This window comes from Anomalospiza imberbis, chromosome 11 (genome assembly GCF_031753505.1).
Source record: "Anomalospiza imberbis isolate Cuckoo-Finch-1a 21T00152 chromosome 11, ASM3175350v1, whole genome shotgun sequence".
NCBI lineage: Eukaryota > Metazoa > Chordata > Aves > Passeriformes > Viduidae > Anomalospiza > Anomalospiza imberbis.
This window is the reverse complement of record NC_089691.1, coordinates 18,187,128-18,213,322: the sequence shown is the minus strand read 5'-3', so window position 1 is coordinate 18,213,322 and position 26,195 is coordinate 18,187,128. Positions and strand designations below refer to the sequence as shown.

Below are 26,195 nucleotides of genomic sequence, written 5' to 3'. Positions count from 1 at the left end.
CTGTAGTATCAGCAATGTCCAAGACCTCTTGAATCCAAGGTAGTCTCTACCATCACTTTTTCACATTTTCATTTGTCCTTGTCCTTTTGGTACCTATCACCTGGTCTCTTTCCAATCTCCACCTCCCAAACTTGTAAAGCTCCTTCTCAGCTCTGCTTCTGTTTGCAAATGTAATGCCCCAAACTTGGGAAAGCTGGTTTCTGTATTGCCCAAGAGAGAGCGAGTAGCTTTGAAGCATCATGTAACAGGGAAGTGACATAAAAAAAAGAAAATAATTTTCACTGCAGCACTCTCTTTTTGTAGAGGAGAAGAGCAGGAAAGGAAGAAGCTTGGTACTTCCAACCAAGCCCTTGCACAGAGCACAGCAGCAAGTGACAAATACACCAAGTAACTGCTCAGGAAAGCTCCTGGAGCACGCTGCTCTCCAGACTGGCTTAAAGGCCAGGCTGGTGCAGCTCAGACTGCAGCAGCTGGACAGGGAAACACAAAGGAATATAAAATATAATGCTTTACAATCTCCAATTCAAGCTGCCAGGCACCAATTACTGCTACACCCAGAAGCTGCCAAACACGAATTTCCAGGGTGGATAGAGCATGACCTGTGAAACTCTGCTCTGATCCATGTTCTCCCACCGAGCAGCCTCTCAGTGATCACTGAAGGAGGGAGGCAGACACAGAGATCACACCCTTAGGTGGACTGCAGCAGAGCTGGTGCTAGTACTGCTCGAGGCACAACTCTCAGTAATCCTGGAAGCAGAAATACCTCTCAGATAATGAACAGGAATTTGAAATCCCAGTTAAGTAGAGTTGAGTTATATAAGAGACCAAAGCTGCATGAAGAAATACCGTAAGTATTCCACCTCTGTAGAGCAGCTGTTTTAAGGATGAAAGAGCAAGGCTGGAACATTTCAGCTCAGAGGTCCCTCAGGCGTCGACAAAGCTGACACAGAGCAGTCAGAGCCAGCAGCTTAATCCCCAGCTTGTGGCACAAGCCACAGGGTGACAGCAGATCTCCCACCACCCCAACCACAGACACAGGCACAAGCTCGAGTTTCCAACCATTAGAATTTATTTTTCTTCATAACTGTGCAGTTTTTAAAATGCTACTGTAATGATGAAGTCATAGGCTACTATGTTGGTTTAGGTGTGGAAACAGTTCTTGAAAAACAAAGACCATGCGTTACAAGTGAGGAACAGGCCATTGACCCTTCAGCTGGAATATACAGACATATTTGATAAATACTGATCACCTTAACACTTAAATGGAATGACATGTTCAGAGTTCTACACAGTTCACTATGAAAACAGCATGGCAAGTTACATAAAAGCTTCAAGGATTCTTGCTTTTTTTGTTAAATTACTTGATTAGAAAAGAGAAATGCAAGAATATTTGAAATGGAGTCTCACCTGGACAACTCCCCCCCCCCCCCCCCCGTTGTTGGTAAGCTCCTGTTATATCAAGATGATTCCATCAGAGCTGGCAGTTAAGTTGTGTAAATATAAAAGAACCCCCCACACTGCTTTCAACATCAGGAGTTTTAACAGGCAAATATCTTCATGAATTTGGAATGGGTTTTCAAAAATTGTATCTTGACATTTATTGCTTTTACTTGTAAACCTGAAATCCAGTTTATTCCTTTGAGGAGTGTTGGAAGTACAGAGTCAACAGATGCATGTTTGACCTGTATCTTTGCATTCTGGGTGAGAAGAAAGACAAAGATGACCCACGCTCAAGAACACACATACACCTCCATCTACAAACAGCTTGTGCAGACTAAAGCAGGTAAGTCCTAAAGTAGCAGTATTTAAAAACATCAATGGGGTAGAAACTCATCCAACCTATCTCTTTTTCTCCCATGCTTGGCCAGAGTTTAGCTGGTACATAAGGAAGTTTGGCTCTCCTACAGAGGGGAGCAGTTCTATGGATGAGGATTTTGGAGAGCCTGAAGGTAAATGTTACTGGGACTGGCAGGCAGTGCCATGTATATTCCTCATGCTTACAGCTATTTAGACTGCTTCAGGGCTGTGAGGTGAGGACAGGAACTGGGTACAAGCACTGCACAGTTTTACCATGTGCCAGTTAAGCTGGTGATGTTGTCTCTGTAATACAGAGCACTCAAGGGAGGGATTTGGAGGATGCAAGAGATACCTGTTTGTGATACATTCCAGCTCAGCTGAGTACCACCAGGCTCACAGGTGCTACCCAGCATAACCTGGCTAAACTGCAATATTTTAGAACTGAGATGAAAGGGATGTTGCTTTAATGGATCAATTTGCTACAAGACAGTTTGAGAGACTGTGTTCCATAGGTTTCTACCTCTTGCTCCTCTACCCCCAGAAGAAGAGACAAGCAAACATGGTTAAGTTAGTATGTATTTGTGTAAACACCAGAACATTTTGCTATACAACAGAAAAAAAGTTGCTGTTTGTATGTTCTTAGAAGAGCCCTGAAGACCTTGGAATACCTGTATCCTGCAACTATTAACCTGTACCACATGCATTTCCTGTTTTGTACATAAACTGAAAGCAAGCTTGAACAATAGTAAATAGCAACTACACTCCTGCAACAGGCAGAAATGCCACGTTGCAGCTGCTTACTCCTTCACTTTAGATATGTAGTCAGCCAGTTTGTTGATACTATCCTCTTGCTGTTCTAGAGCATCTAGTATGAAGCCCATTGGGGTCTTCTTCAAGCCTATCCCCTCCATCTTGTTCTGCAGCTTGTTCTGTATGTTCCGGAGCCTCAGGGAAGCATGGACAAACATCACTGCATGACAAAAACACACTCATTAATTGTTAATGCCCTAGGAATGCATAGTTCTTGCAGCACTTAAGACACATCCCAGCACCGTGACATCACTGAAGATGATGATGTATCAATGACTGCTGAAGTAACCAGAGGTACCTATTTAATAATAACATTAAAGATGGCTTGTGCTGCTTTGTGTCCTCTCCCCCAGTTCTGCTTTGGGACCACAAACACAGATAGCAAAGTTAACAGCTGACTTAGACTCTGTAGACTTGGTTGAGAAAGCTCAAGTAAATCACACACCTCTAGCCCCCCAGAGAAGAGAACAAATACTTACAGAGGAGAGGAAGCGTGATCCCAAACATGAACACCATGACATCTCCCAGGTAGGAGATCAAGAAGTAGCTAGACAGCATGATGGCCAGGACAAAAGTGGTTGGGTACTGCTTCTTCAGCTTGCGGAGTACATCCTTGTTGTGTGACATCCACACAAAGCCCAGGAAAACCAGCACCACCACAGTGCCGCCAATGAGCATGTTCAGGGGACTCAGAAACCTGGAGAGAAGAGGAACAACAACCAAAGAGTTCAGTTTCAGAACCTTCATGACTTGTGTGTCCATAGAGGATCAGCCAGCTCAGTGATAATGTTACCAAGGAGGTAAGGCATTGAAAAGGAAGTTGCTGTTGTGAAGACCTTCACCAAGGTCTTTAGCAGGAGCTAAATAAAGTAAAAAGTACAACTGGAGAAGGACCCCTTAATGTTGAATTTGGATAATCTTTGTCTTCATGTTCTCTTCCTGAGCTTAGCTCTGGAGGATGAGTTTCTGTAGCACATCATAGAAGCACTTCCCACCAGGACCCCTCCTACCTCTGCAATCAACTCATTTGATACCACACCCAAAGTGAACATATCCAGACAGCAGATGGAGAAAACACTGACTGATCCTTTCCCTTCACGTGACTAAAACCAGGCTCAGGCTAGGCCTTCAGATGAACTAGCTCTTCATGCTATCTTGTCTAGGTTTGCAAAATGGGAAAGGTAGAACACTGAGCAAAGGAAGTTATTTCACCACTTCTCATTTCTGAATAAACCTTCTCATTGGTTTACATTCAAACAAAGAATTGTGTAACCTGCAAATGCAAAAGTAGCTCGCCACTGTTAACACAACAGGTAGAAGCCCAGTCCCAAGTAAGCATGCCTGAGAGTCAGAAGGAACTGGACTATGTGATAAAGGTCTTACAGGAAGAAGAGCCAGGCCTGGCAAGAGAGTCACTGCTGAGGTTTGTACTCTGTTATTGTTATCAGAGTTTCCAAGCAAACCAAGCCATTGAGTGGATCGGCTCTGAACTATAAACAGCAAGTCCCTTTTCAGATGAAGGCAAGAACGTCACCTGCTCAAACCGCTTTCCCAAGTATTTAGAGCTTGTTCAGAATCAAGTGTTCAGCAATGACTTTGCTGAGCTTGTTTCTGTACTCACCCAGAGTCCAGGCTCTATGGTATTTCACTTAAATAGTATTAAGTTATGTGAATTCATGTGCATTCTGATTTTCTGTCTTTCACATGCACTGATCTGATTACACAGCAGCTGATGCCTCTGGGCTATTATAACCATGGCAGCAGCACGACAGCGCCCCGATAACACCAGGTATGCTCAAGGTTTACTCCTGCAGACTCTGCAGCTCATCCTGCTGCTCCAAAGCTACCATGCCCAGTGACTCACCACTCCTCCCCGCTGCCAAGAAGGATGTTATGGTTTGTGGTCTGTGCTTCACATCCGGCCCAGGCAGAAGAAATCTGCTGCTGGACTGGTACTGCCAACACTCTACCTGCAGTGCTAGGGAGCATTTTCCTGGAGCAGGAAGAACCCCCAAGAATTATTTCAGACCAAGGACTGGCTCTTGATTCTTCAAGTCAGTTGTGCCAACAGGGGATGGGACAGCTGGACAGAAAAAGATTAAAATTCAGAGTAGTTCCCCACCTGCTTCTGCTACTCACACTGAAAAGCCAATCGGGCTTTTTGGAAGCGGGACAGGCCAGACTTGCCTGTTGCATTTGAGTCACTCCCTGTAGCCAGCCAGATTATATTTAGCTCTGAATTGTCACTCTAAAGTTTCCAGGCTGGAAAAAGTGAACAGCATTGCTCTGGAAAGAAATCAGTTTCATCTGTGCTCCTTTGCAGAAGGAGGAGGGTGACTCATGACTGGACCACGCTGGTGCCTGGGTTATATACATACTACTGGACATACGAGATTCTTAAAGTAGGATTCACCTCCACACCTCAGCTGTCTTGGAGCAGAAATGGCCAAACTGACACAGCAATCTTTTTTTTTTTGTTGCTAAAATCCATGGACAAGATAATCCTGGAAGCAACAAAGATCTAGACAGAGCTCTACTCTACACTTTCCATGTGCTTGGAAAATACTCTCAAAGCCTTATCATCCCTACACTTCCCGTTACTCTTATTACAACTTCAGAAACCTGTGGTGAAGAACCATCCCTTCATATTTATGAGGAAGAGACAAAGACTTCTCTGCTCTACATTTCGTTCTGGTATTACACAGGTTCTGTGTAACTGCCTGGCTGTAAGGGATATGAAGAGGGGTGAGGGGACAATGCATTCAGAAGATGCCTCTTTTCTGAGGAAAGTGATTTGAATCACATGTTTTCTGAAGTGGGCTGCATTCCAACGTGTACAAGGGAACAGTGAACAGAAGTATCAAGTGAAGGCATTCAGAGCCACATGAACACAGATGGGGATCGCAGTTGCCACTGAAAACCAGTATTCAAATTATCAGCCGTGTGTCCCTAGACTTCACTACTGGTGATTACAGTGCTGGATAGGGTGTCACATGCCAAAGCCACCCTTTACTGCTTGACTCGCCCACAGCTTAATTTACAGCACTATCTAAGATTATCCTAGAAATTCATACATAGAAAATTCCACAACAATGGCAGTTTTAAGGAAGGCAGAACTCCATTATTCAGTTCCATTCAGATCTGTTGGAACGTTGCTCTCAATAACACAATAGCTAAAAACTAAAAAGGAAAAAAACAGGGATATGTAATTTTAGAACAACAGAGACTGGGGAAAGAGAGAGCTGTGTAAGAGCTCTAGAAGTCACCTTACTGTTGAACCACCAACACTGATATTTGCCTTACTTATGCATAGGTCAGAACACAACGGGACAAATTTGTGCTCAGGGGAGGAGGCTGGAAGTCTTTCAGAGATGCAGAGGAAAGGTAAGTGACCAGCCATTAAGTATGTTACAAGATACTTTCTAAATATATTTCCCTTTAGCAAGGATTTATGAGACCTCAAATACCTAAAAATGTAATGCACAGAACTACCAGCATGGCAAGGGTACAGTGACTTGAGTTTATACTGCTCAGAGGACTTAAGGGAAGAAAAACTCTTTTAGGGTTGTACATAAAACCCACTAACTTCTCTGACCCTGAAAGCAGTGAGCGTGGCAGGACTAACAGCATTTGGGGCTGCCAACAGCCCAGAGCACCCCAGCTGGATCATGTCCTTTGTTTTCTGTGGTGACAAGGTACAACCCTGGGATGCAGTGACCTCGTACAGCTGGGACAAGGTGACAAGGAAAAGCCATCACCCAGATTCAGTTTCCTGCCACCCTGCAGACACCAGGCTTCCTTCAGCATCCACCTAGATACAAAGTAGAGACAGGGAAAACAAATACATGAAAAGAAACATCCTGGATGGCTGTAGGGACACGGGCATTGTCCTGTGTCAAGTAGGACCACGGGACACTTTGTATTGGTAGAAGGAAGCTCAGGAGAGCAGGGATGCTGGGGGTGCAGTTGTGTGGGAAGAAGTCCTGGCAGCTACCCCTGGCCAGCAGAAACAGATGAAGATGAAATACTTTCTTTTTTTAAACTAGATTCGTATTTCTAGGCACTGCCCTACATGCATCACAAAACAGGTCAGAATTCTCACACAGGAGCAGGAAAACACAAAAAGCTCTGCTTTCAGTGAGTTATCACATCACCTCTTCTTGTCAGGTTGTTTCATACCTGCACACTTGTGCACAGCCCTACAGCAGGAGAGGGGGAGGACATACAGCTGTAGCATAAGGAAAAAAGAGCTTGGCAAGGCACATCCTTTGTGTAAGGCAAGTAGCCTCTGGCAGCACAAGCCCAGAAATAGGATAGGCCACATAAAAAGCAAAGGCAAGATAGCTCCATCCTCATATCATCTCCATTTTAGATTACTGTCTTGGGGTGATTATTCAGCAGTTGCTGTCACATCTGTTTCTTTCACAAGTGACCAGGCAAGTCTGAACAAAGGCGCTGAGTAGGAGACTGGCAGTCATTGAGAACATTTTTTAAATTTAGAGCAGCTCAGTTAGGCTGCAATAAGCATGAAAATTCCTTCTTAGAAGCCTTTTTGCTCCACCATGGCCCAAGCAGTGAGCAGGTCAGAGCACTAAAATGTGCTCATTTGTATTAATTTAGATAACTTGAAAGATAAAGTTCTGCCTCCTCTCTCCTCATACTCTGAGCTTCACTGAGGTTATACAGCTGTAACTACAGGTAGCACATAAAACTATAAATAGCACATTGTCTCGAGGGATAGTCCTCAGCATCCATGGATTTAGCAATGCTTCTGTACCTACTGTTGCTCACTTGCATGGCTTTGAGAACAGGAGACAGATTCCTGCCTGCAGAACTGCCAGACTTTTATGAAGTTATACACCAATATTATTATGCAACATGGTTTAAAATTATGCATGTTTTGCTCACTCAGTCTTTCATCAAGCATGAGAGAAACTAAACATTTTGCTGCCCTGGAGCCTTTGCTCCAGCAAAGAGAATCCCTACAAGTACATCAGCTAAGGTAGTGATCTGGGGAAGAAACATGGAAAAAAAATATGACACAGTTGTTGACTGCTGGGGTTGTACAGATGAACAGTAGATGTTTTGAAGAAGTAGCAAAGGAAAGAAACATCAAACCTCAGGCTGCAAGGAGAATATTATTCCAAGACAGAATGAGCACTCTGATGCAGCATTCTGAAATTCAGCATGCTTTTTTAAAGCTGTCAGATTCTGAAGCTAATTTTTAGCAAGTACACGGCAACAAAAGCCTAGATGAAATTACATGAATTTAAAGTAGTTAAGTTTGAACTACATGATAGAGAGGCCTTGTTGGAGTAGGTGGAAGAACAGAAAAATTTCACTTATTAACCAAATTGACTGTTTGAGGGAAGTTGCGAGATGTAGGAGGCACTGAAGGCCTCGATTTTAATAAAAATTCGTACAGGACTCACAATGACAGGGCCCTGGCCCAGGGTAAGAACAGGGAGTCCAGTTCCTCTATAACTAGGAGAAAGGGCAGAATTTTGTCAAGAGCTTGTTTTTTATTAGCAGTCTACTGCAAAAGAGTTGTAGGGAAGAAAAAAAAAGAAAAAGCAGACAAGTCCAGAGTCCTTCTTAAAGAAATTTGCAGAGAGGGAGTGTGGCTGCTACCATCAGCCTGTATTTGTGGAGTGGCACTAATTCACAAATTTTATTTTCTTGTTCACTGATTTATTATTTTCTACCCAGTCCTGTAGGCTGAAAGTAAAATCTACATTCCTGCAAAGCACAACTTAATTTACAGGTAACAGTAGCTACAGGAGAAGGCAAATGGAGGGAGAAAGGCAGGGACACGATGCAGAAAAGATCATTACAATTCCACTGTGCTCGTGGTAAGGGTTATTCCATACCTCGTGGAGAGAAGGTAAAAGGCTGGAGAGGTCAGTTTTGCTGTAGGAGGGACAGTAAACTAAAGCTGTGGCACAAAGCACAAAGTATTTCCAGTATCAAGAAAGCTCTGGGCTACAATTTCTGTGTCAGCCCAGCTCAACCACAGTACTGCAACAGCTGAAAATATTATCTTTGCATTTCAAGTCTGTCTGTATAATTAGATGGCTTATGAGCAAGTAAAGTTGGTCATAGGTTAAGTTTAGTTTTGATCACAGGAAGACCACTTTATTAGTGGTTCCAATAATCCTGCCCTTAGGCCTGGACACAGCCCTGGATTTCCTAAAAAGCCATGATTCATCATTTATCAGGGGTTCCTGCCCATTACAGAATGAAGTGAAAGACAACTTAGTCATCAATTTAAATTTATCAGGAGAACTTTCTTTACCTTTCTTCCAAAGCCACAGTCTGGCCAATTGAAAAGTATTTTTATTAAAAGAAATTGATACTTTTTCTCTATTGAGGTATTATCCCATTTCCTTTAGAATTATTCTCTCATCTAATTTTACTTCCGTGTTAGAAGAATCAGGTTCATCATATACCAAAGACATGCAATGAAAAAATATGTGAGATAAAGATCCCACTTCAGGTCTTGTTCATCCATAAGTTTTCAACACAGAGGGTTATCACTCAATATTAAGATATTATAATTGCAGTTCTGGTATTCATTTCCATCTTCTGTGGCTCTCTTCGTCCTCCACCTCCCACCTCAGCACATTAGTAGGAAATAAGTGGGAGACAAATCTCCCTTGATCTGAAGAAAACCAATCAGAGTTCAAAAGCAGGAATTTAGGAGGGTGAGTAAAAGCTGCTGCTATCCCTGTTTTACAGGGAGATACCCTGTTTGGAGATACCAAAATTATTTACATTCTTTTCCCATCTTCTTGGGCAGAAGAGCTGTCCCCCTGCTTTCCAGGGACCCTGTGATTCACCTGTTCATTGAGAGCTGGCTACAACATTGTGCTGCTAATGAGGGTAATGAACATACAAATATAGAACAAAGTGGCAGAAGAACAGCAAGACCATGGAAGGCCATTTTGCCAGCCTAGGAGTCTGTTAAAGATCACTGCAACATATCCCCACCAAAATACAAAAGAACAAGGCCTATGCCACTATACTGAACCTAAAACCATCATATGCATCAAGAAGAAAATGCAGAATTCTGAGCTTATCCTTCCACAGAGCACAGGTCAAAGTGCCCTGTGAGCCAGAGAATCTTTATCAACTTAGATGCTGGGTCAACAGCTTCAGAAGCCCTAACAGGATGCAGAATGCTTACCCCTCACAAAAAAAAAAAAAAAAATTCATTTAGGGGAATCACTTTAAGCCTCTGCAACATAAGAGATAAGATGTACTTCAGCCAAAGCCACTCTGGCCTGGTGGCTGGGCAGTTCTCCAATTTAAGCATTTGTGCGTTGCTTGTTGAGAAGAGTGGAGTATTTCAGTTTCCATATTAAAAGCTTAATCATTGTTTCTGCTGCATGTCTTGCTTAAGAGCTTTCTGACCAAAGATTCTAGAGCAGTACCTGAAATAGAGCCACACAGCCTTTGATTCAGAAGGTGATTATAAGGTTATTTCCTGATTCCCTTCAGGAATGCTGGGTGTGACACAACATTGTCCCAACAGATGGTCCTACCTCAAAGGTCTGAATCCTGCCACCAGAAAGAAATTATGGGGTACCTTTTTTATTTTATAGCGAAATTTTTCGGTATGAGCTAGTTCAGAAATAAGAACAGCTTGCCCTGAACATTACTTTAAAACAGTAACAGAGAGCAGAATTTATCTATGCATTTTTTAAAATTCAAAGCTGAGCGTGTTTCAGCCTGAGCAGCCCCGCTGGGCAGGTTCAGGAGGAAGCACAGATCGCTGCGCAGGATGCGGCTCCGTTTTCCGCGAGCAGCGACATCCCGCAGCCCAAGCATCGCCGCCTTCTGCCGGGCGCGGTGTCCGCTGCCTCCGCCGCGGGCACAGGGCTGGAGGAGCAGCCCGTGGGAAAGGCAGATAACACACACGGAGTCCTCAGGCCGGTCACACCCCACCAACACATCACAAACTCGACTGCTACCGAGTCCCCCCGCCGAGGGAGGCTGTAAACCAGGCCTCCACATTTTTAAACGACACCAGAGGTTTAAGGAGGGGCGGCATGGGGAAAGGGGAGTGGAAGAGGGTAAGGGGAAAAGAGGGGAAAGGGGAAAAGGAGAAAGGAGGAAAGGAAAAGGCAGCTCCCCCGCCCCCGTATTCTCACATCCCGCCCTGGGCCGGCCGGGCCCTTTCCTGTGGCACCGGGCCGGGTCGCAGAGCCCCCGCCCGGGGACCGGGGCCACCGCAGCCCCGGCCCTGCCGGCCGCACCGCGAGGCCGCGCACTGACCCCACGATGGAGACGAGCGCGGCGGCCACCATCAGGTAGTTGGTCTGGTAGTAGAGCAGGTTGCTGACCACGCGGTTGTTCCATTTCGAGATGTCCTTGAGGTCGGGCAGCGCGAAGCGATCCGAGCCGGGGAAGAAATCGTCCCAGGCCCGCAGCGGGGCCACCTGCACCTCCATGGCCGCCGCCGCCGCCGCGCAGGCTCGGGAGCGCCGGGCACCGCCCCGGGGCGGCTCCGGCACCGACAGCGACAGCGGCACCGAAGCGGCACTGGCACCGACACCGGCCCCGGCCCCGCCGCTCCGCGCTGCTGAACCCGCCAGCGAACGAGCAGCAGCACAAGCGACAGGCGTGTGTCACCGCCCAGGGCTGGCAGCTGACAGGGGCTGCTGTCAATAATCGCTGTACATTCATTGTTCCTTCAGCGAGTGGTGATGCACGTTGAGCGTTCACGTGGCGAAGCCACTTGGCATCATCTGTGAAACAAGGGATGAGTGGGGAGGGCACCACGAGAAGCGTCAGCCCCAGCCAAGGAGGCACTGCGGGGTGTCCCATGGCAGGGGGGCTCTGCTAAGTGGGGTTGATGTCTTCAAGCTGAATTTCCTGCCTTCACGCTGAATTTTCTCACCTTTTCCAAAGTAACTGATGCCGTCTGATAATTTCTACAATAGAATTTCCCTAATGAAAAAAAGAACTTTGGATTTCAGGCATTGCGTCAGATTACATCACCTAAATAAATATGCATTAGGAGGCGGAGAATATGTAGTATGTAGGCGGGTTCATGTAAATTTTGCTATATAATAGAACTTTTTACCCCTTGGGTTGCTTGGAAACTTCTGCCTGCGGAGATTAAACAATGTCCCCTTTCTAAATCAGACTCTGTGTTTAGAGAGCTCCTAAAATGGGCAACAGGGTGACCGTGCCTTTGGTTGGTGCCAGCGGCTGTGGTGTTTTGACCCCAGCAGTCCATGTTGAACACTTGTGTCTCCAGGCTTTCACACTTCAGCCAACATGGCTCGAGCACGGGCTGTTTGTGCATCACACAGCACCCAGGGTTGGCTGCGCTACCGTGCCGAGCATTAAAATCCTTCTCCAAATGTAAACAGACTAGCACTCGCTTCTCACAGCTCCATGTGTGAAGGATTTACATCCCTGAAGTTTGGGAGCCCAAGATTTGAGCACAGCCCAGGTTAGTCCTGCTCATCAGCTTCCTGGCCTGCACTGTTCTGGTTTATGTGTGGTCCCTGGTTTATGTGGTTTATGTGGTTCTGGTTTATGTCCAGGCCCTGCCCAAGGAGTATTAATAAGAAAAAAAGCCATTGAAGCAGGCAGCGACCAGCCTGAGCCTGATCACATTTGGGTTCCAGCTGTCCTGAAGGCTTTAAGGCACCATGATCTCCACACTTTGTCCCTGAGGATGCCCTCCATGGCTCCCAGGAAGTTCTGAGTCCGGGGAGGCCAGAGCAGCTCTGCTATGAGGAAAGGCCGAGGGAATTGGGATGGTTCAGCCTGGACAACAGGAGGCTCTGGGGTAACCTGTGGCCTTCCAGTACCTGAAGGAAGGCTGCAACAGAGATGGAGAGAGACCACCAGGGCCTGGAGTGATAGGACAAAGAGGAATGGCTTCAAACTGATGGACAGTAGATTTAGATTAAATATTAGGAAGAAATGCTTCCCTGTGAGGGTGGTGAGGCCCTGGCACAGGTTGTCCAGAGAAACTGCCCAGATGGTTGTCCCATCCCTGGAAGTGTTCAAGGCCAGGTTGGACGGGGCTTGGAGGAACCTGGGGTAGTGCAAGGTGTCCCTGCCCACGGCAGGGGTGAAACTGGATGGGCTTTGAGGTCCCTTTGAAGCCAAACCATTGGACTCTGTGGTCACCAGAGAGGCTGGCGCAGGGAGATCCCTCGGGTGCGGGCAGGCAGGACGGGAGGGAGCCTCTGTGTCAGAGAGCGGGGTGTCCGGGGGTGTCCCCGCCGTGAGTCCGTGCCGGCTGTCGCCGCTGTCGCCGCTGTCGCCGCTGTCGCCGCTGTCGCCGCTGTCGCCGCTGTCGCCGCTGTCGCCGCTGTCGCCGCTGTCGCCGCTGTCCGGGCCGCGCTCGCCCGCCGGGCCCGGCCCCGCCCCTCGCGGGGCACTGTGGGAAGCAGGGGGAGCTATGGCGGATGGTGAGGAACCGTAAGTGCCCTGTATGTGTGTGCTCGGCCGGCCCTGCCCCGGGCCCGGGGTCCCCTCTCCCTCCTCCCCGGTCTCTGTAGCGCGATACTGACCCTTCTTTTATTCTCTCTCTTTTAGGGAGAAGAAAAGAAGGAGGCTAGAGGAGCTGCTGGCGGATGGGTTAGTGCGGGGCTGCGGGCGAGCGGGGCAGGGGCAGCGCTTGCTGGGGCGGGGGTAGGTGAGGGCGAGCCGCAGCCCCGCAGGAGCTGAGGGCTGGGAGGAGGCTGCGGGGCCCGCGGGAGGCGCGGGCACGGAGGAGGGAGCCCCAGGAGAGCTGGCGTAGGTGGGGCAGGGCCCTTGAACAGCGAGGACTGGGGGAGAGGAAGCTCCCGGGGAGAGGAGCGAGGGGCCGCCCCGCAGCGGGGTGGGAGTTGCGGGCTCGCAGCTTGGCATGGTGTGCTGAAGAGCTTGGTGACGAGAGGGGGAAAAGCTGCCTTGCCGTCAGGGACCTGGGAGGGCCTCTAGGCTAGAAGCAGGTGACTTAAGTTTTCGGCTGAAAATTAAAAATTCAGACTGCAGAACAGTTGTCTCTGCACATTAAAACTCTTAAAAATCTACGCACCTGCCTTGAAGGCCGTGAAAACGAATGTTGAGAAATCTTTAACATCATCTGCTTCCATCCCTGGACTGTTCCATTCCATGTGCTTGTGTCCCTCTACCCCAGGGTCAGCAGGCAGTGCATGTGTGTCGGGATGGGGGCCACAGCATTCCCTGGGCATGTGGGATGGGAGGGGGTGCATGCCAAGTCCCCCAAAAGCATGGAGCTTTGGAGATGTGCAGGTGGCAGGGAAAAGTCTGAGCTTAAAGCAATATAAGGACTGTGGTGCTCTGATATTTCAAACAAAATTTAAAATGAAAATAACTCAATGAAATAAATAAGAATGTTGTTGAACTCTTATACCTGGTCATGCTGTAACAGCACAAAAAATAAACACTGGAGAAAACTGTCTGTGAAATAAAATATGAAATCTCAGGTTGAGTTACGGATGTTTTTCAGATCTCCACAATGTCCAACCCTCTAAAAAACAAACTGTAGTCTAATTGCAAAATTGAAACTAGATCTTAGCATTTTTGTCAGTTAGGAAGGAAAATACACATCTAAACGGAAAAGGAATGCTGCTGCTTAGTAGCTGTTTATAGGGGCTATATAAAAGAATAAAGAAAATTGTTTTAATGTCACCAAACACAGCTTCTACACTCATTTCCAGAAACTCTGAAAATTATAATATCCATAGAAGCCGTTTTTGTGATGTCTGCTGACCCATTTTATTTGGTTAAGTCAGTGCTTAATGCACCTCCTGAAATCTGGTGTACAGCAGATGAGGGGTTCTGCAGGAGGGATGTTGTGTTCATTTATACTATTTCCCATTATGTGAAATATGTGTATTTTCACATTATTGTGAAAACTAGAGGAGATATGAAAGTGCATCTGAGGTCAAAAGAACCTTATGAATTCAAGTAATGTTTGTAGGTCTTATTTAACTGCTCATGTAGTGAGTAACTTCCCTCAACAGTTAATGAGGAGAGTTCAGTCTGCAATCAAATTATCATGGAATCCTAGAACGCTTTGGGTTGGAAGGGACCTTAAAGATCATCTCGTTCCAACCTGCTGCCATGGGCAGGGTCATGGTGAATTATGATTTATTTATTCCTGCAGTTTAGGGAAGTTTTTCCCTGTTACTGAAAATCTTCTCCAAAATCCGTTGCCTGTAAGTTCCGTTACTATTGGCATACCGTGTTGTCCAAGTTCTGAATTCTGTGAAAATAAAGGAACTTACTCCAGATGTTTTCACTACATTTACCTTTGGATTTGAGATGAGTTACAAGGAAGTTATAATAAATTCTAAACATTACCCAGGAGTTATTAGACAAGTGCTTTTCATAGTGCTTCATAAGAGAAAGCAGGTAACACTTTATCAGTGGTGACACATCCTTTGCTACTCAGGATTGACTCTTTTATAACGAGCTTAGTTTTATATTAATGTAGAACCTAATCATATTGAGTGGAACTCCTGTTCATTTAATATGGAAGTAGGTGTTGATCTTATAGTAGAAAATTACTTGAGAGCTGATTTTGAACTATTCCAGTAAGTCTCTTAAAAATTTAAATCTATACTTATGTACTAGTAAAAGTGACCTGCAAAATGAGAAAAGGGTAGTCGTGTATTTGATGTAAAATTCTGCCTTGAAAATTTAAAGGAAGTTAACTACAAACATTCCTTTTTTTTTTTTTCAATTGAGACTGTTACTGCAGACAGGCTCGAGCATGCCTGAAAAATGGGAAAGTTCCAATTCCATGGTACCACTCGAGAGTGAAGAACATTCAAGATTCATGTATTTTAAAAATATTTGTCTAAATAAACTACCCTGACGATTCAGAGGATGATGTTGGGGCACGTTACTGTAATTTATTCAGAGCCTCACAATTGCAGTTACTGATAAGTCTGTCAAAAAAAGATACAAGACTTGACTGATGAAAAATGATCACCCTCAAAATCTAAAGGAACAAGCTCTTTTTCAGTGTCCTCTTCAAATTTGAGGGAAATAAAAGTAATAAGACTGGGCCCTTTTTAAACTGCAGGTCAACTTTTATTAGTAACAGTTAAATCAGTGGGTTTATTGAAATGCCTGGGTTGTTTTTCCCCTCTGTGCATATTTATATTATTGCTTACTAGTTCCACAAATAAAACCCATGTATGCAAATGCTCATGTGCATGACTTTCAGACATAAAGAATATGCAGATGCATTTGTACGAATGATCAATAATTTAGGTGTTCTTTGCATAGAAAGTTGGAGGTGTGGCTTTTCCTGTCTGATTTTGCAGCTGAATTTACTGTGTTCTGTGCAGAATGGCTGTTGATGGTGGGTGTGGGGACTCTGGAGACTGGGAAGGTCGCTGGAACCATGTAAAGAAGTTCCTCGAGCGATCTGGACCATTCACACATCCCGATTTCGAGCCAGGCACTCAAGTGAGAAAGACTTAATTTCAATCAAATATCTGTAGAGTGTGTTGCAAATTAATGTAAACAGGTTCATTAATTGACCACCAGCAATGTGTGACTACTGAAGCTGCATGAAAAGCTTGTGTTTTAATCAACTGAACACTGTGGTCCTAGAAGAACATATTGTGTTCTTTTTATAAGTTTGTATTTTTAAGTTGTACGCTGTCAAATTCAAGCTTGCTTGAATTCATCATATAAATATATAGCAACGTATGAATTATGCTGGTTTTGAGTTTCACATGAAAAATAGCAGCATTTAAATCTCCATTTTTAAGTATTTTGATAGTGAGGAATTTATTGTACTTAAAGAAGAAATTAGTGTTAATATGAATACTTTGAGAACTGGATAAGATGTGTAGTAGGGTAGACTGTTTTAAGTATTTCTTCTGATTTTCTTCTTTTGTTGTACATTTTGTTTCAGAGCTTGTGGTTGAAAGTATTTTTCTGTTACCTTTTTAATGCACTATTCCATTATTTACTAGTTGGAGACTGGGGTGAAGTAGAACAGTTCACAGAAAGCAGTTATAAACTTAACATTTTCAATTCTTTCTGTCCAACATTGTTGTCTATCTGTTTAGATTTATTTTGTATTATATATCAGTGAAATATCTGGAGAAGGACAGCATTGTCACCTTAAACCAAATAATAATAAGAGTGAATCTTGCTTTTTTCATGGTCAAAAGTAATAAGAAAGTAATATTCTGATATCAGCAAAGGTCTTGATTCTCTCTAAGTGGGGATATAGGAACTGCATGAACTAGACAACTGATTAAAGTCCAATATGTAATTACTCCTGCAAATGCAAAGTTGCTTTATCTGTAACTCACTAGGCACTGAAAATTTATGGTAACATGTTTGTAAGGGTTATGAAGTAAAGCACAATTTGTATTAATTTTTGGGTTTATGTTTTCTGCAGGCCCTTGATTTTTTGTTAAGCACATGTAAAGTGCTAGTTATTGGAGCAGGAGGATTAGGATGTGAACTCCTGAAAAACCTGGTAATTACTGTGTTTTAACCCTTTTCTTCTTAGAATCGTCTCTGTTTCTTTTTATTTTTCTTTTTTTTTTTTTTTTTCTTTGACAAAACTGTCTTTTTCAATTGGCTGATTTTGCAGTTTTGGTTGTATATAGGTACCAGAATTTTAAGTTCTAATCAACATGTGTAAAATACATGTTTATACAGACAATAAAGATGAAGGATGCACTCGAAAGGTGGTATTTTCCTATGTTGCATATTACTTATTCAGCTATCTCAAAGCTTATCTTGAGGTACAACAGGCTGCTTTGTATGAAGAGTAGCCAAAAGTCCATGTGCAGCCTTATATCCAGTCTGATATTAGTGATTTTCCCTAACTGCCAGGTCTAGGGAAGTGAAGTCAACTAAGGACAAATCATGCTCATAATGCTACAAGGAAGTGTTGCTTGGAATGCTAAAGTTTAATTACCCTTTTACTGTCGTTTTTATCCTCACAAGCACTCATATTTATCTAAGTGTGTCAGTGTTATGATCCCATTTGAGTTTGGTAGTTTGGACTATTACTCTACCTCCCCATGTTTCTATTTAAGAACAAGGATTTCTGTGCATCCCTTATTATGCATGGGATAGCTCTGTTCAGAAAATGTAAAGGGAAAAGTTTCAAAGTCTACATATAAAAAGATGAACTCTTAAAGGAAAATTTAAGTCATATTTTGTATATAACTCAAAATTTTTAGAGTCACTTCAGAACATCACAACTAATTTCTTTTCTCTAAACCCCATGTTTTACAGCATATATTTCACTTTAACTGCAGTGCACATTTTTCTTTATTTGTGACATGTTTCTTTGTGTGTGACTGATGTTACTACTTCACCAGATCAGACCCACAATATAGTTTGAAGGCAATTTGACTGTAAAGTTATTTGCCAGATGTGATGATGGCCTGCATGCAAATGGAGATGAGGCAGAGCTTCTGTCAGAGATTAAGTGTGTTCTTTGATAGGGAGGTGATTTTTGTGTTTGCCATCTGCTTTGGCATTGAATGCCATGAGGAATGCTGCTTTGTTTTGAGCTGTGATATCTGGGTCAATATGCCAGACTCATTTATGCCATTTATATGAAAATGGTTAATGTCCCAAACCCTAGCATGGAAGCATGGAAGTTCTTATGGTATTTGTTTAATTCTGTGCTTTTTTCTCCTAATGGACCCTTTTGATTTACTCCAGCCATGAAGGAATACTGCAGTTTCCGCTTATAGATCTGCTTACTGTTGGCTTCCCTGTGTTAGTTAGCATTAGGTAGGCCAAAGCAATATTGCCTTCAGGAGAGCCTTGTTTTTGACTGTTGGAATGTTATTAATTCCATCTGTCTGAATACCAGCATTAGCAGCCCAACAATACCCCTTTGAACAAAGAATGACCATGTACCTGTCTGCACAGGCAATGAGGAACAAATACATTTGTTCCTCCAAAGGTTGCTATTGGCATTTGGAGTAAATTCTGGAGCTTTGTGAGCATTTAATTTCCTGTTAAATGAAGCTGACCTTCTCTTTTCCCAGGCATTGTCTGGCTTCAGACAGATCCATGTTATTGACATGGATACTATAGATGTTTCTAACCTTAATCGACAATTTTTGTTTCGGTGAGTGATATTTTATCATTTCACAGTTTAACTTCAGGATTTTTTAAAATGTGCCTAAATAAAACATATTAACATATTTGTTATTTTGGTTGGACAAAAGGTCGTTAAAGATTACTGGACCTTCATGTCACAGTAGTACTCAGAATTAACTAAAAATTGCCTATGATTTCTTCTTATTTTGGGCTTTGTGGCATGAATAAAATTTGCCTATGTTCCCTGCCATTCCAGTACAGCTAATGACTATTGGAAAAGGTGACACCAAGGAATAAATGCACACAGATTGAGAGCTCAGATTTTCTGGTACCTTTTTCATCCTAGTACAGTGAACAACCGTTGGATGTTTTTGGTGTTGATAACCATAGTTAATTCTGAGACTCTCACATCTCATGCTTTACAGGGATCATGGAATGGTTTGGGTTGGATGCCTTAATATTATCCAATTAAATAAATTGTCCTAAAGTAACAATTAGCCACTTAATTCGGTATTGTGATGTGTAGAGATTGGAAAGACAAATCTGCTAAAATGAAGCTTTTGGAATTGCTTGGGTTTTTCCCAGAGCGAAGGATGTGGGGCGACCAAAAGCAGAAGTTGCAGCAGAATTCCTGAACAGTCGCATTCCCGACTGTGCTGTGGTACCGTATCCTTTCACAGAGAAGCCTGAAGGCTTCAGTATCCTAGAAAGCTCTGTGGGTGGTAAGAGTATCTAAAGTATTTTGCTGCCATCCTGTTTCTCAATCAATAAAGAACACATTCATTCAGCTGGTGAGTTGAGAATTCTTTCTCCGTGCCATTAACATACAGGGAATCTGCATGGGAAAGGCTTAGAAATGATTTTGTATTTTTCCACTCTTTTTATTCAGGTGCAATACTGTAATTTTCACTGAAATACTGGAATTATTCACCAGAGAGTTTTGAGTAAGCACTGGTAGGAGGCATTAGTTTAGAAACACAGAGCAGCACTTACTGATACAGGACTTTGTGAGAGCACATATTTTGAGCTTCCTAAATATTTCACCTCCTGAACTTTGCTGTTTAGGACTATTCCATTGTGCCCTTTACTAGTTTTGTGAGCTGTTACAGCTTCAGCTGTGGAAATTTAATCTCAGATCACAAAGATTTTCGAAGGTGTTATATAGAATTACAGTAATAAATTAGATAATATTTTGGCTTTAGGTTAGCAAATAGAAAACAGTAAACTTAACAATAAATATATTCCTTTACTGGGTTTGCATTCAGATATTTTAAAAAAATTCAAGACATGGATGAAAGCTTCTATCGACGTAAGTGGAATTTGTTTCCCTGACAAACAACCACTGGTGCTTTAGGGGAGCCTTGCAGATGCTCACTGCTTTTCCTGGTAGTTTGCTTGCTAATTATTTTAGTCTTCCACAATATACTGGAAGTAGAAGTAACACATAGAAAAAATTTAAATGCACCTGTGATACAGGTAGTCTAGGAGAGATAGCTAAGCTACTGTCACTGTTCTTGTTATGGACAGAAGAGTTTGCTTGTCTTAGGATGTCTGCATTCATATAGATTTTGAATAATGTTTTTTTCTCCCTAGAGTTTCATATTATTGTTTGTGGGCTGGACTCTATAATTGCAAGAAGATGGATAAATGGCATGCTGGTAAAGTTTTCAATCTTCTTAATGCCTGATTATTGCTTGAGTTTAGATGACTAAAATTAAACATACTTGCGTAAAATGTGTCATGAAAATGAATGAGGGCTGTTGAAACTCACAGCTTTCTGTATACCTGTTTCTGTTTTCTTTCTGTGAGCAGGATGAAATGCAGGCTCTCTTACCTGCCCTTTTCTTGAGAAGTGTTAGCCAACATCTGTGCAGTGCCCTGCAAGGATAATTTCATGGTTAGGTTACATTGCTTGGGGCCTTCTGCAGTCAGCTTTTGAAAATCAAGAAGGACAGCTCCAGAGCTGCTCTGGATGTTCCCATTGTGAATTTTTTCTTCATTACCCAAACAGTATTTATTATGCTGCAACTTATAAATGCCATTATTTGGAGCTCCACTGTTACAGAATTCAGTGACCAGAAAGCTGGTAATTTTATCATTGTGTATTTCTTTGTAAAACAATGATCTGGAGTATCTACCTGTATTAAAATAAAAAAGACAAAAGCAAAACAACAAATCAAGAATCAAACCGTCAACCAACCAACCATTTGTTCTGATGAACTGTAAGAACATACATAGCAAAAAATAGCATTTATCAGGGGAGTAAGGGGAGGAGGTAGAGGGTGAAGGTGACTGATAAAGTCTTGTGCACTGACAAATAAGTAGTGTTTTATATACCCTTAAAATAAACTGTATATTATGCACTCAATCGTTGGGTGTACCTTTAAGAGTAACATTTTAGGGTTTTTTTTCTTCCTGCAACTTGTTTAGAAGCCCAAACCAAACAAAAACCAACCCCTCACCCCCTTTATTTGTTAGATGTCATTTTTGCATTATGAAGATGGTGTCCTGGATCCAAGTTCCATCATACCTCTGATAGATGGAGGAACAGAAGGTTTCAAAGGAAATGTCCGTGTGATTATTCCTGGTATGACAGCGTGTGTTGAATGCACACTTGCACTTTACCCTCCACAGGTAATTCAGCCAGTGAAATCGCCATTTTTTCATATTCCTCTGCTTTGCTGGTTTCTTTTCTTAGTACTACACCTAATGTATCATGGTTTCTTCTGGTTTTCATCCCCTGCCCAACCAGGTCAATTTTCCCATGTGCACCATTGCATCCATGCCCAGACTGCCAGAGCATTGCATTGAGTATGTCAGGATATTGCAGTGGCCAAAGGAACAGCCTTTTGGAGGTAATTAATGTATTGTACTGGTGCTAAATGAACATTTCTCCTTTTAATTAACTTGAGTTGGGTGTATACTTTTAATAAAACAATTCTACCTCTTAACCTTGCGTGGTTCATTGTCATAGTGAATCTAAGCCTCCTGTGTGCTGGAGATGGATTTTCTTTTCTTGAGCTCACACTCTCCAGTTCCATATTAGCTTGTGTTTCTCACACTGCACAGTGTCTTTCCTGAATTAAAATGTAACCTGTAACAGCTCTATAAATTGTGCAGTGATGATAGTTTGTGTATAGGATGTGTTAAAACTAAAGATGTTTGTAAAAGTAATACTTTGGTTATTTAAAATGTCAAGTTTCAATAGCTTCACGGGGTATTCATTTTAAATTCAAACAGGGATTTTTTTTAGACCAAAAGAATGCTGTGTTTCTGAAGAGCTTTTCTAATTGCAATTAATCTGTAAATTCCTTACTGTAGAAGGTATTGCATTGGATGGAGATGACCCTGAACATATACAGTGGATTTACCAGAAGTCTTTAGAAAGAGCATCACAATTTAATATTAAAGGTGTAACTTACAGACTCACCCAAGGTAAGGGGGTGGCATTTCACCAAGTTGTGGCATTTGCACCTAGGCTGGGTTGGCATTCTTTGTATTTGTTATGACTAAGCTGGCAGCTGTGCTGAGATAGTTCTCCTCACCCTTAAAACAGAAACAAGCAGCTTGTTTCCTGTGCCAGCACAAATATTTTTATGACAAATCAGACGTTCAGGCACTCATGATGAATCAGAGGAACTTATCTGGGATAAAACTGAACATTCTTTTTGCTATTTTATTTTTAACTTGGAGCAGCTCCACAGTTTACATTACATGGTGACCACTCTTGCTGGGTCAGAGAGTAGAAACAAAAGGACTTGATTGTCTTTTTTAGCAACATTTTGTGCCAGTTCAGGCTGGTTAAGTATGGCATCTGTTCCTCTCTGCTGTCCCTGCCTCTGTTCACATGCAAGTGCAGTATGCTGACACTCATTTAATCAGCATTTCAAACACTAACCAAATAGAAAACTCAACTATCTTTCCTTTGTGCATTTCCCCAGTTAAACAGGAATAGAGCAGAGGTTTAATTTCCAGTTCTAAATGCAGAATACTTGCTTTCAGAGTTTGTTCAGTAGTTCTCTTTGTTACCTGCTTTTTTTCAATGTGCCTGATGCATTCCTAAAATCAAAAAGTGCCCAAGTACTGCAGCAGCATGCCATTATACCTGTTTGTTACAGAAATTCCTGGACACTTTAAAGTACCTTTGGACCCACCCTTTGAAATTATTCTGTCTAAAAGTAGTCTCTCAATAGAGTTTCTTAGAAAACCCAGAGATGTATGTTTTGTTTTTACAGGGGTAGTTAAACGAATTATTCCAGCAGTAGCTTCTACAAATGCAGTAATTGCAGGTATGCTGAAAGAACTCATTTCACTTCTGCTTTACTGACTTGAGAGTTTTGTGGGACAACAATTTGGGATTGAGAACTTTGAGAGGATAAATAGTATTTTTTAAATGTGTCTGGTTTATTCTTACAGTCTTATTTCTGTTTTCCATAGAGAAACTGTATGTGACTGGATAAATGTTATCACTTGGAGAGAGTAAAAACATTTATGACTGGGGAGAAAAATTGAAAAACACAGTACATAGGCTTGACATAGTCTCAGATTAGTGCCAAATCTGTGGTGTTAATGCACAGAACTACCAGCTGCCTTCAGATGTTTAGTTTTCTCTTTATAGATTGTTATAGTTGATTGTTTTTGTCACTTTTTGTACAACTTTGTGATGTCTGCATGTCTGCTAGAGCTAGGTGAATTTTTTTTTTCTCATTCCAGCTGTTTGCGCCACGGAAGTTTTTAAAATAGCCACAAGGTATTTAATTTCTTATTAATAACTGACATTATTTCCAGCAGAACGCCATGTACCAACACTGACATATTTGTCATTACAGTGCATATGTTCCTCTTAACAACTACTTGGTGTTCAATGATGTGGATGGATTATATACATACAGTTTTGAAGCTGAAAGAAAGGTAAGTGCCATTAAAGGCTTGAAGGGTTGTTTCCTTGATTTGTATTTATGCACTTTGTGTGTATTTCTGAACCTCAGTATTGAATCAATTGGCCCCTAGCTCTGAATAATAATTTTTCTGAAGTTTTAGAAGTGGAAACTACAGTGTTACTGGTCTGCTATTTCTGCAGAGTAGAACTACAAAATAAGATCCTCAAACCTAAGACACGTCATGGGCAGATCTTCTCAAAAAGAGGTTATGGTACAAACTGATCTGAAAGTTTGTGGTATTGGATTTTATGTCAGATGAAATTTGTCATTTATAAATACTTAGGTGCTGTTGGGAGCCAATCAGTGACAGACTTCAGAAGGAAATGGGTTTTGTCATTAATATTTGCAACTATTAATATTTCCAGAGCTAAAATTTCAAAAAAACACAACACAAACACTTTTGAGACCTTACTAACAGCATTTCTAAAATCATATTTAACATAATGTGTATTGTTGTGCTGTTTTGTGGTAGGAGAACTGTCCGGCCTGCAGCCAGCTTCCCCAAAACATAGAGATTTCCCCATCAGCTAAATTGCAGGAGATCCTGGATTACTTAACAAATAATGCTTCATTGTAAGTTGCAACCATTCTGAGTAATTTGATAATTTGTTGGTTTATTGCTTATAAAAGGTAATTTTAAAATGTATTTTAACCTGATTGCCTTGTGTTGTTTTGTTTGTTTTTAAATGTTTTATTTATAGGCAGATGAAATCTCCTGCAATCACAGCAACTATGTATGGGGGAAATAAAACACTTTATTTACAGGTAATCTGAACATACATAATTTACTTTAATATTCTGAATTTACTTAAATGTACTGAATTTGAAAAAAAAAAATTTGGCCCCTTTTTTTTTTTTAATTTGCAGACAGTAGCTTCAATTGAAGAACGAACAAGGCCAAATCTTTCCAAGACACTAAAAGGTATCATGGAGCTGTCAGGTGTTGATTTTCAAGTTAGAGAAAGTCAGTTTCACCCCTCTGTGTGGATATTTAGCTTTATCTTGCATTATGCAGTAGCATTTGCTTCATTGTCCTTTTACATTCAATACACATTCAATTTTAGTTTCACATTTCTCAGGTATATCAGTTGTTTAAAGGTGAAGTGCAGGCAGATGCACAGAACATTGCAACAAAGCAACCAAATAACTGCTGTAAATTACACACTCTCCAGTAGAGTTTTATATATATTTCTTATATATATTTCTTAACAAGGTCTGTTTCCTGGTTAAATTAGATTAATATTAACTTAGCCAGTGAGCTGTTTGCAGCTTTATTTAATCACATTTATGGTTTGTGGGGATAGCATTTCTAATTTTTTGGGGGCTTCTTGAAAAGGCAATGCTTGAAAAGGGTTTAATTAAATTAATTAAGCTTTTCTTTCTGTTTCAGAACTGGGCCTTGTGGATGGCCAGGAACTTGCAGTTGCTGATGTTACTACACCACAGACTATGTTGTTCAAACTTCACTTTACCACTTAATTTATTCATAAGTAAAGTGCAAATACAGCATGAGAAACCTGTGCCCACCTTATAAAACAAACATACTCTGTGGGTGTTAAGGCAGCCTGAAATGTTCCTGTTAGTGCCAGCATGGTTGAAGGTTAGGAAATCTAAATGAATCACCATATTTCAGAACTGTACGTAGAAGCCAATATTTGGTGGATTATATTTGTATAAATGCTTATTCATGTACAGACCTCTCTGTATAGAAATACACTTTTCCTGGGTTTTGTTGTCAAAATGTTCATGCTAATATACTTTCAAACACATGGAACTTTAAGGTGGCCAAAAGTCTTGTTTTCAACGTGTGTGCACACATAGATGCAAAGAAAAGATGTTTTTAAAAGGATCCACAACAATCTGGTTTTAATTTGTAGCACTCCTGAGACTTACTGAGTCACCTTAAACCAAAGGAGGCAGTAGATGAAAATGAGGATTTCCCTCTTTGGTATTGATTTGATCAATTTTATGGAAGGTCTTAAACGTGGAAGAGATGGCTTAGTTTCAAGAAACACAGAAGGAGAAAATGATCAACTGTACATGAAAATACAGAGGTGTCTCCTCACTGTCCCCATGCAGCCGCCGTGCACAGCACTGCAAAAGTATGTTCAAATATCATTGGTGCTGTTAAGGTATTTATTAATAAAAAATCAGAAAGACACCTGAGTTTGTGGCTTTTCTGTGGACATTCAAGAGGATTTATAACCTCCATTAAAAAATCTGGGGCATCATTTGGCTGCTTTAGTCAGAGGCCTAAGGAGTGCCAGTGAATTCTAGTCTGATGTATTAGCTGTGTTTGAAGTTTACAATTTTTTAACTGTGAACTGCATAGTTGAAAAGGATGAGGATTAATGGAAACAAATTTAAGAAGGGGAAATAGGGGGATAGGACAGGGAGTAATGGGTACAAACTGAAATAGGGGAAATACGGGGATAGGACAAGGTACAAAGTGGAAAGGGGGAAATTTAGGCTGGATACGTGGAAGAAATTCTTTCCTGTGAGGGTGGTGAGGGGCTGGCACAGTTGCCCAGAGCAGCTGTGGCTGCCCCACCCCTGGAAGTGTTCCGGGCC

The 26,195-nt window shown here is 42.1% G+C and overlaps 2 protein-coding genes across 5 annotated transcripts; one reads left to right on the top strand and one right to left on the bottom strand.

The window, feature by feature from the left end:
- Nucleotides 1–1,048: 1,048 nt before the first annotated feature.
- ARL6IP5 (ADP ribosylation factor like GTPase 6 interacting protein 5) lies at nucleotides 1,049–11,146 on the bottom strand. Its single transcript, XM_068202245.1, has 3 exons — nucleotides 10,885–11,146; nucleotides 3,087–3,304; nucleotides 1,049–2,767 (listed from the first exon to the last, which is right to left on the bottom strand). Exons 1-3 carry the CDS (start codon nucleotides 11,058–11,060, stop codon nucleotides 2,595–2,597), a joined length of 567 nt encoding a protein of 188 aa, XP_068058346.1. The 5' UTR covers nucleotides 11,061–11,146; the 3' UTR covers nucleotides 1,049–2,594.
- Nucleotides 11,147–12,987: 1,841 nt separating this feature from the next.
- On the top strand, nucleotides 12,988–25,790 carry UBA3 (ubiquitin like modifier activating enzyme 3). Of its 4 annotated transcripts, none has more exons than XM_068202219.1 (18): nucleotides 12,988–13,053; nucleotides 13,171–13,212; nucleotides 15,942–16,062; nucleotides 17,012–17,092; nucleotides 18,630–18,712; nucleotides 19,270–19,350; nucleotides 19,950–19,993; nucleotides 20,278–20,342; nucleotides 21,163–21,318; nucleotides 21,437–21,539; nucleotides 22,006–22,119; nucleotides 22,920–22,973; nucleotides 23,398–23,434; nucleotides 23,514–23,595; nucleotides 24,097–24,197; nucleotides 24,326–24,389; nucleotides 24,492–24,546; nucleotides 25,015–25,790. In XM_068202219.1, the coding sequence occupies exons 1-18, from the start codon at nucleotides 13,034–13,036 to the stop codon at nucleotides 25,101–25,103; spliced, it is 1,392 nt and encodes a 463-aa protein (XP_068058320.1). In that variant the 5' UTR covers nucleotides 12,988–13,033; the 3' UTR covers nucleotides 25,104–25,790. The 4 variants fall into 4 exon arrangements, with proteins under 4 accessions (XP_068058320.1, XP_068058322.1, XP_068058321.1 ...); XM_068202221.1 differs by having other exon boundaries at nucleotides 12,995–13,064; XM_068202220.1 differs by lacking the exon at nucleotides 13,171–13,212 and having other exon boundaries at nucleotides 13,001–13,053.
- Nucleotides 25,791–26,195: the final 405 nt, after the last annotated feature.

What these genes read in the sequence shown, in the direction of transcription:
- UBA3 (XM_068202219.1), top strand. Translation starts at nt 13,034, where the DNA reads ATGGCGGATGGTGAGGAACC. An exon ending in GTGAACTCCTGAAAAACCTG is followed by an intron (nt 17,093 to 18,629) that starts GTAATTACTGTG and finishes CTCTTTTCCCAG; the next exon opens with GCATTGTCTGGCTTCAGACA. An exon ending in AAAGGAACAGCCTTTTGGAG is followed by an intron (nt 21,540 to 22,005) that starts GTAATTAATGTA and finishes TCCTTACTGTAG; the next exon opens with AAGGTATTGCATTGGATGGA.
- ARL6IP5 (XM_068202245.1), bottom strand. Translation starts at nt 11,060, where the DNA reads ATGGAGGTGCAGGTGGCCCCGCTGCGGGCCTGGGACGATTTCTTCCCC. An exon ending in GCGCTCGTCTCCATCGTGGG is followed by an intron (nt 3,305 to 10,884) that starts GTCAGTGCGCGG and finishes TCTTCTCTCCAG; the next exon opens with GTTTCTGAGTCCCCTGAACA. An exon ending in GATCACGCTTCCTCTCCTCT is followed by an intron (nt 2,768 to 3,086) that starts GTAAGTATTTGT and finishes TTTGTCATGCAG; the next exon opens with TGATGTTTGTCCATGCTTCC.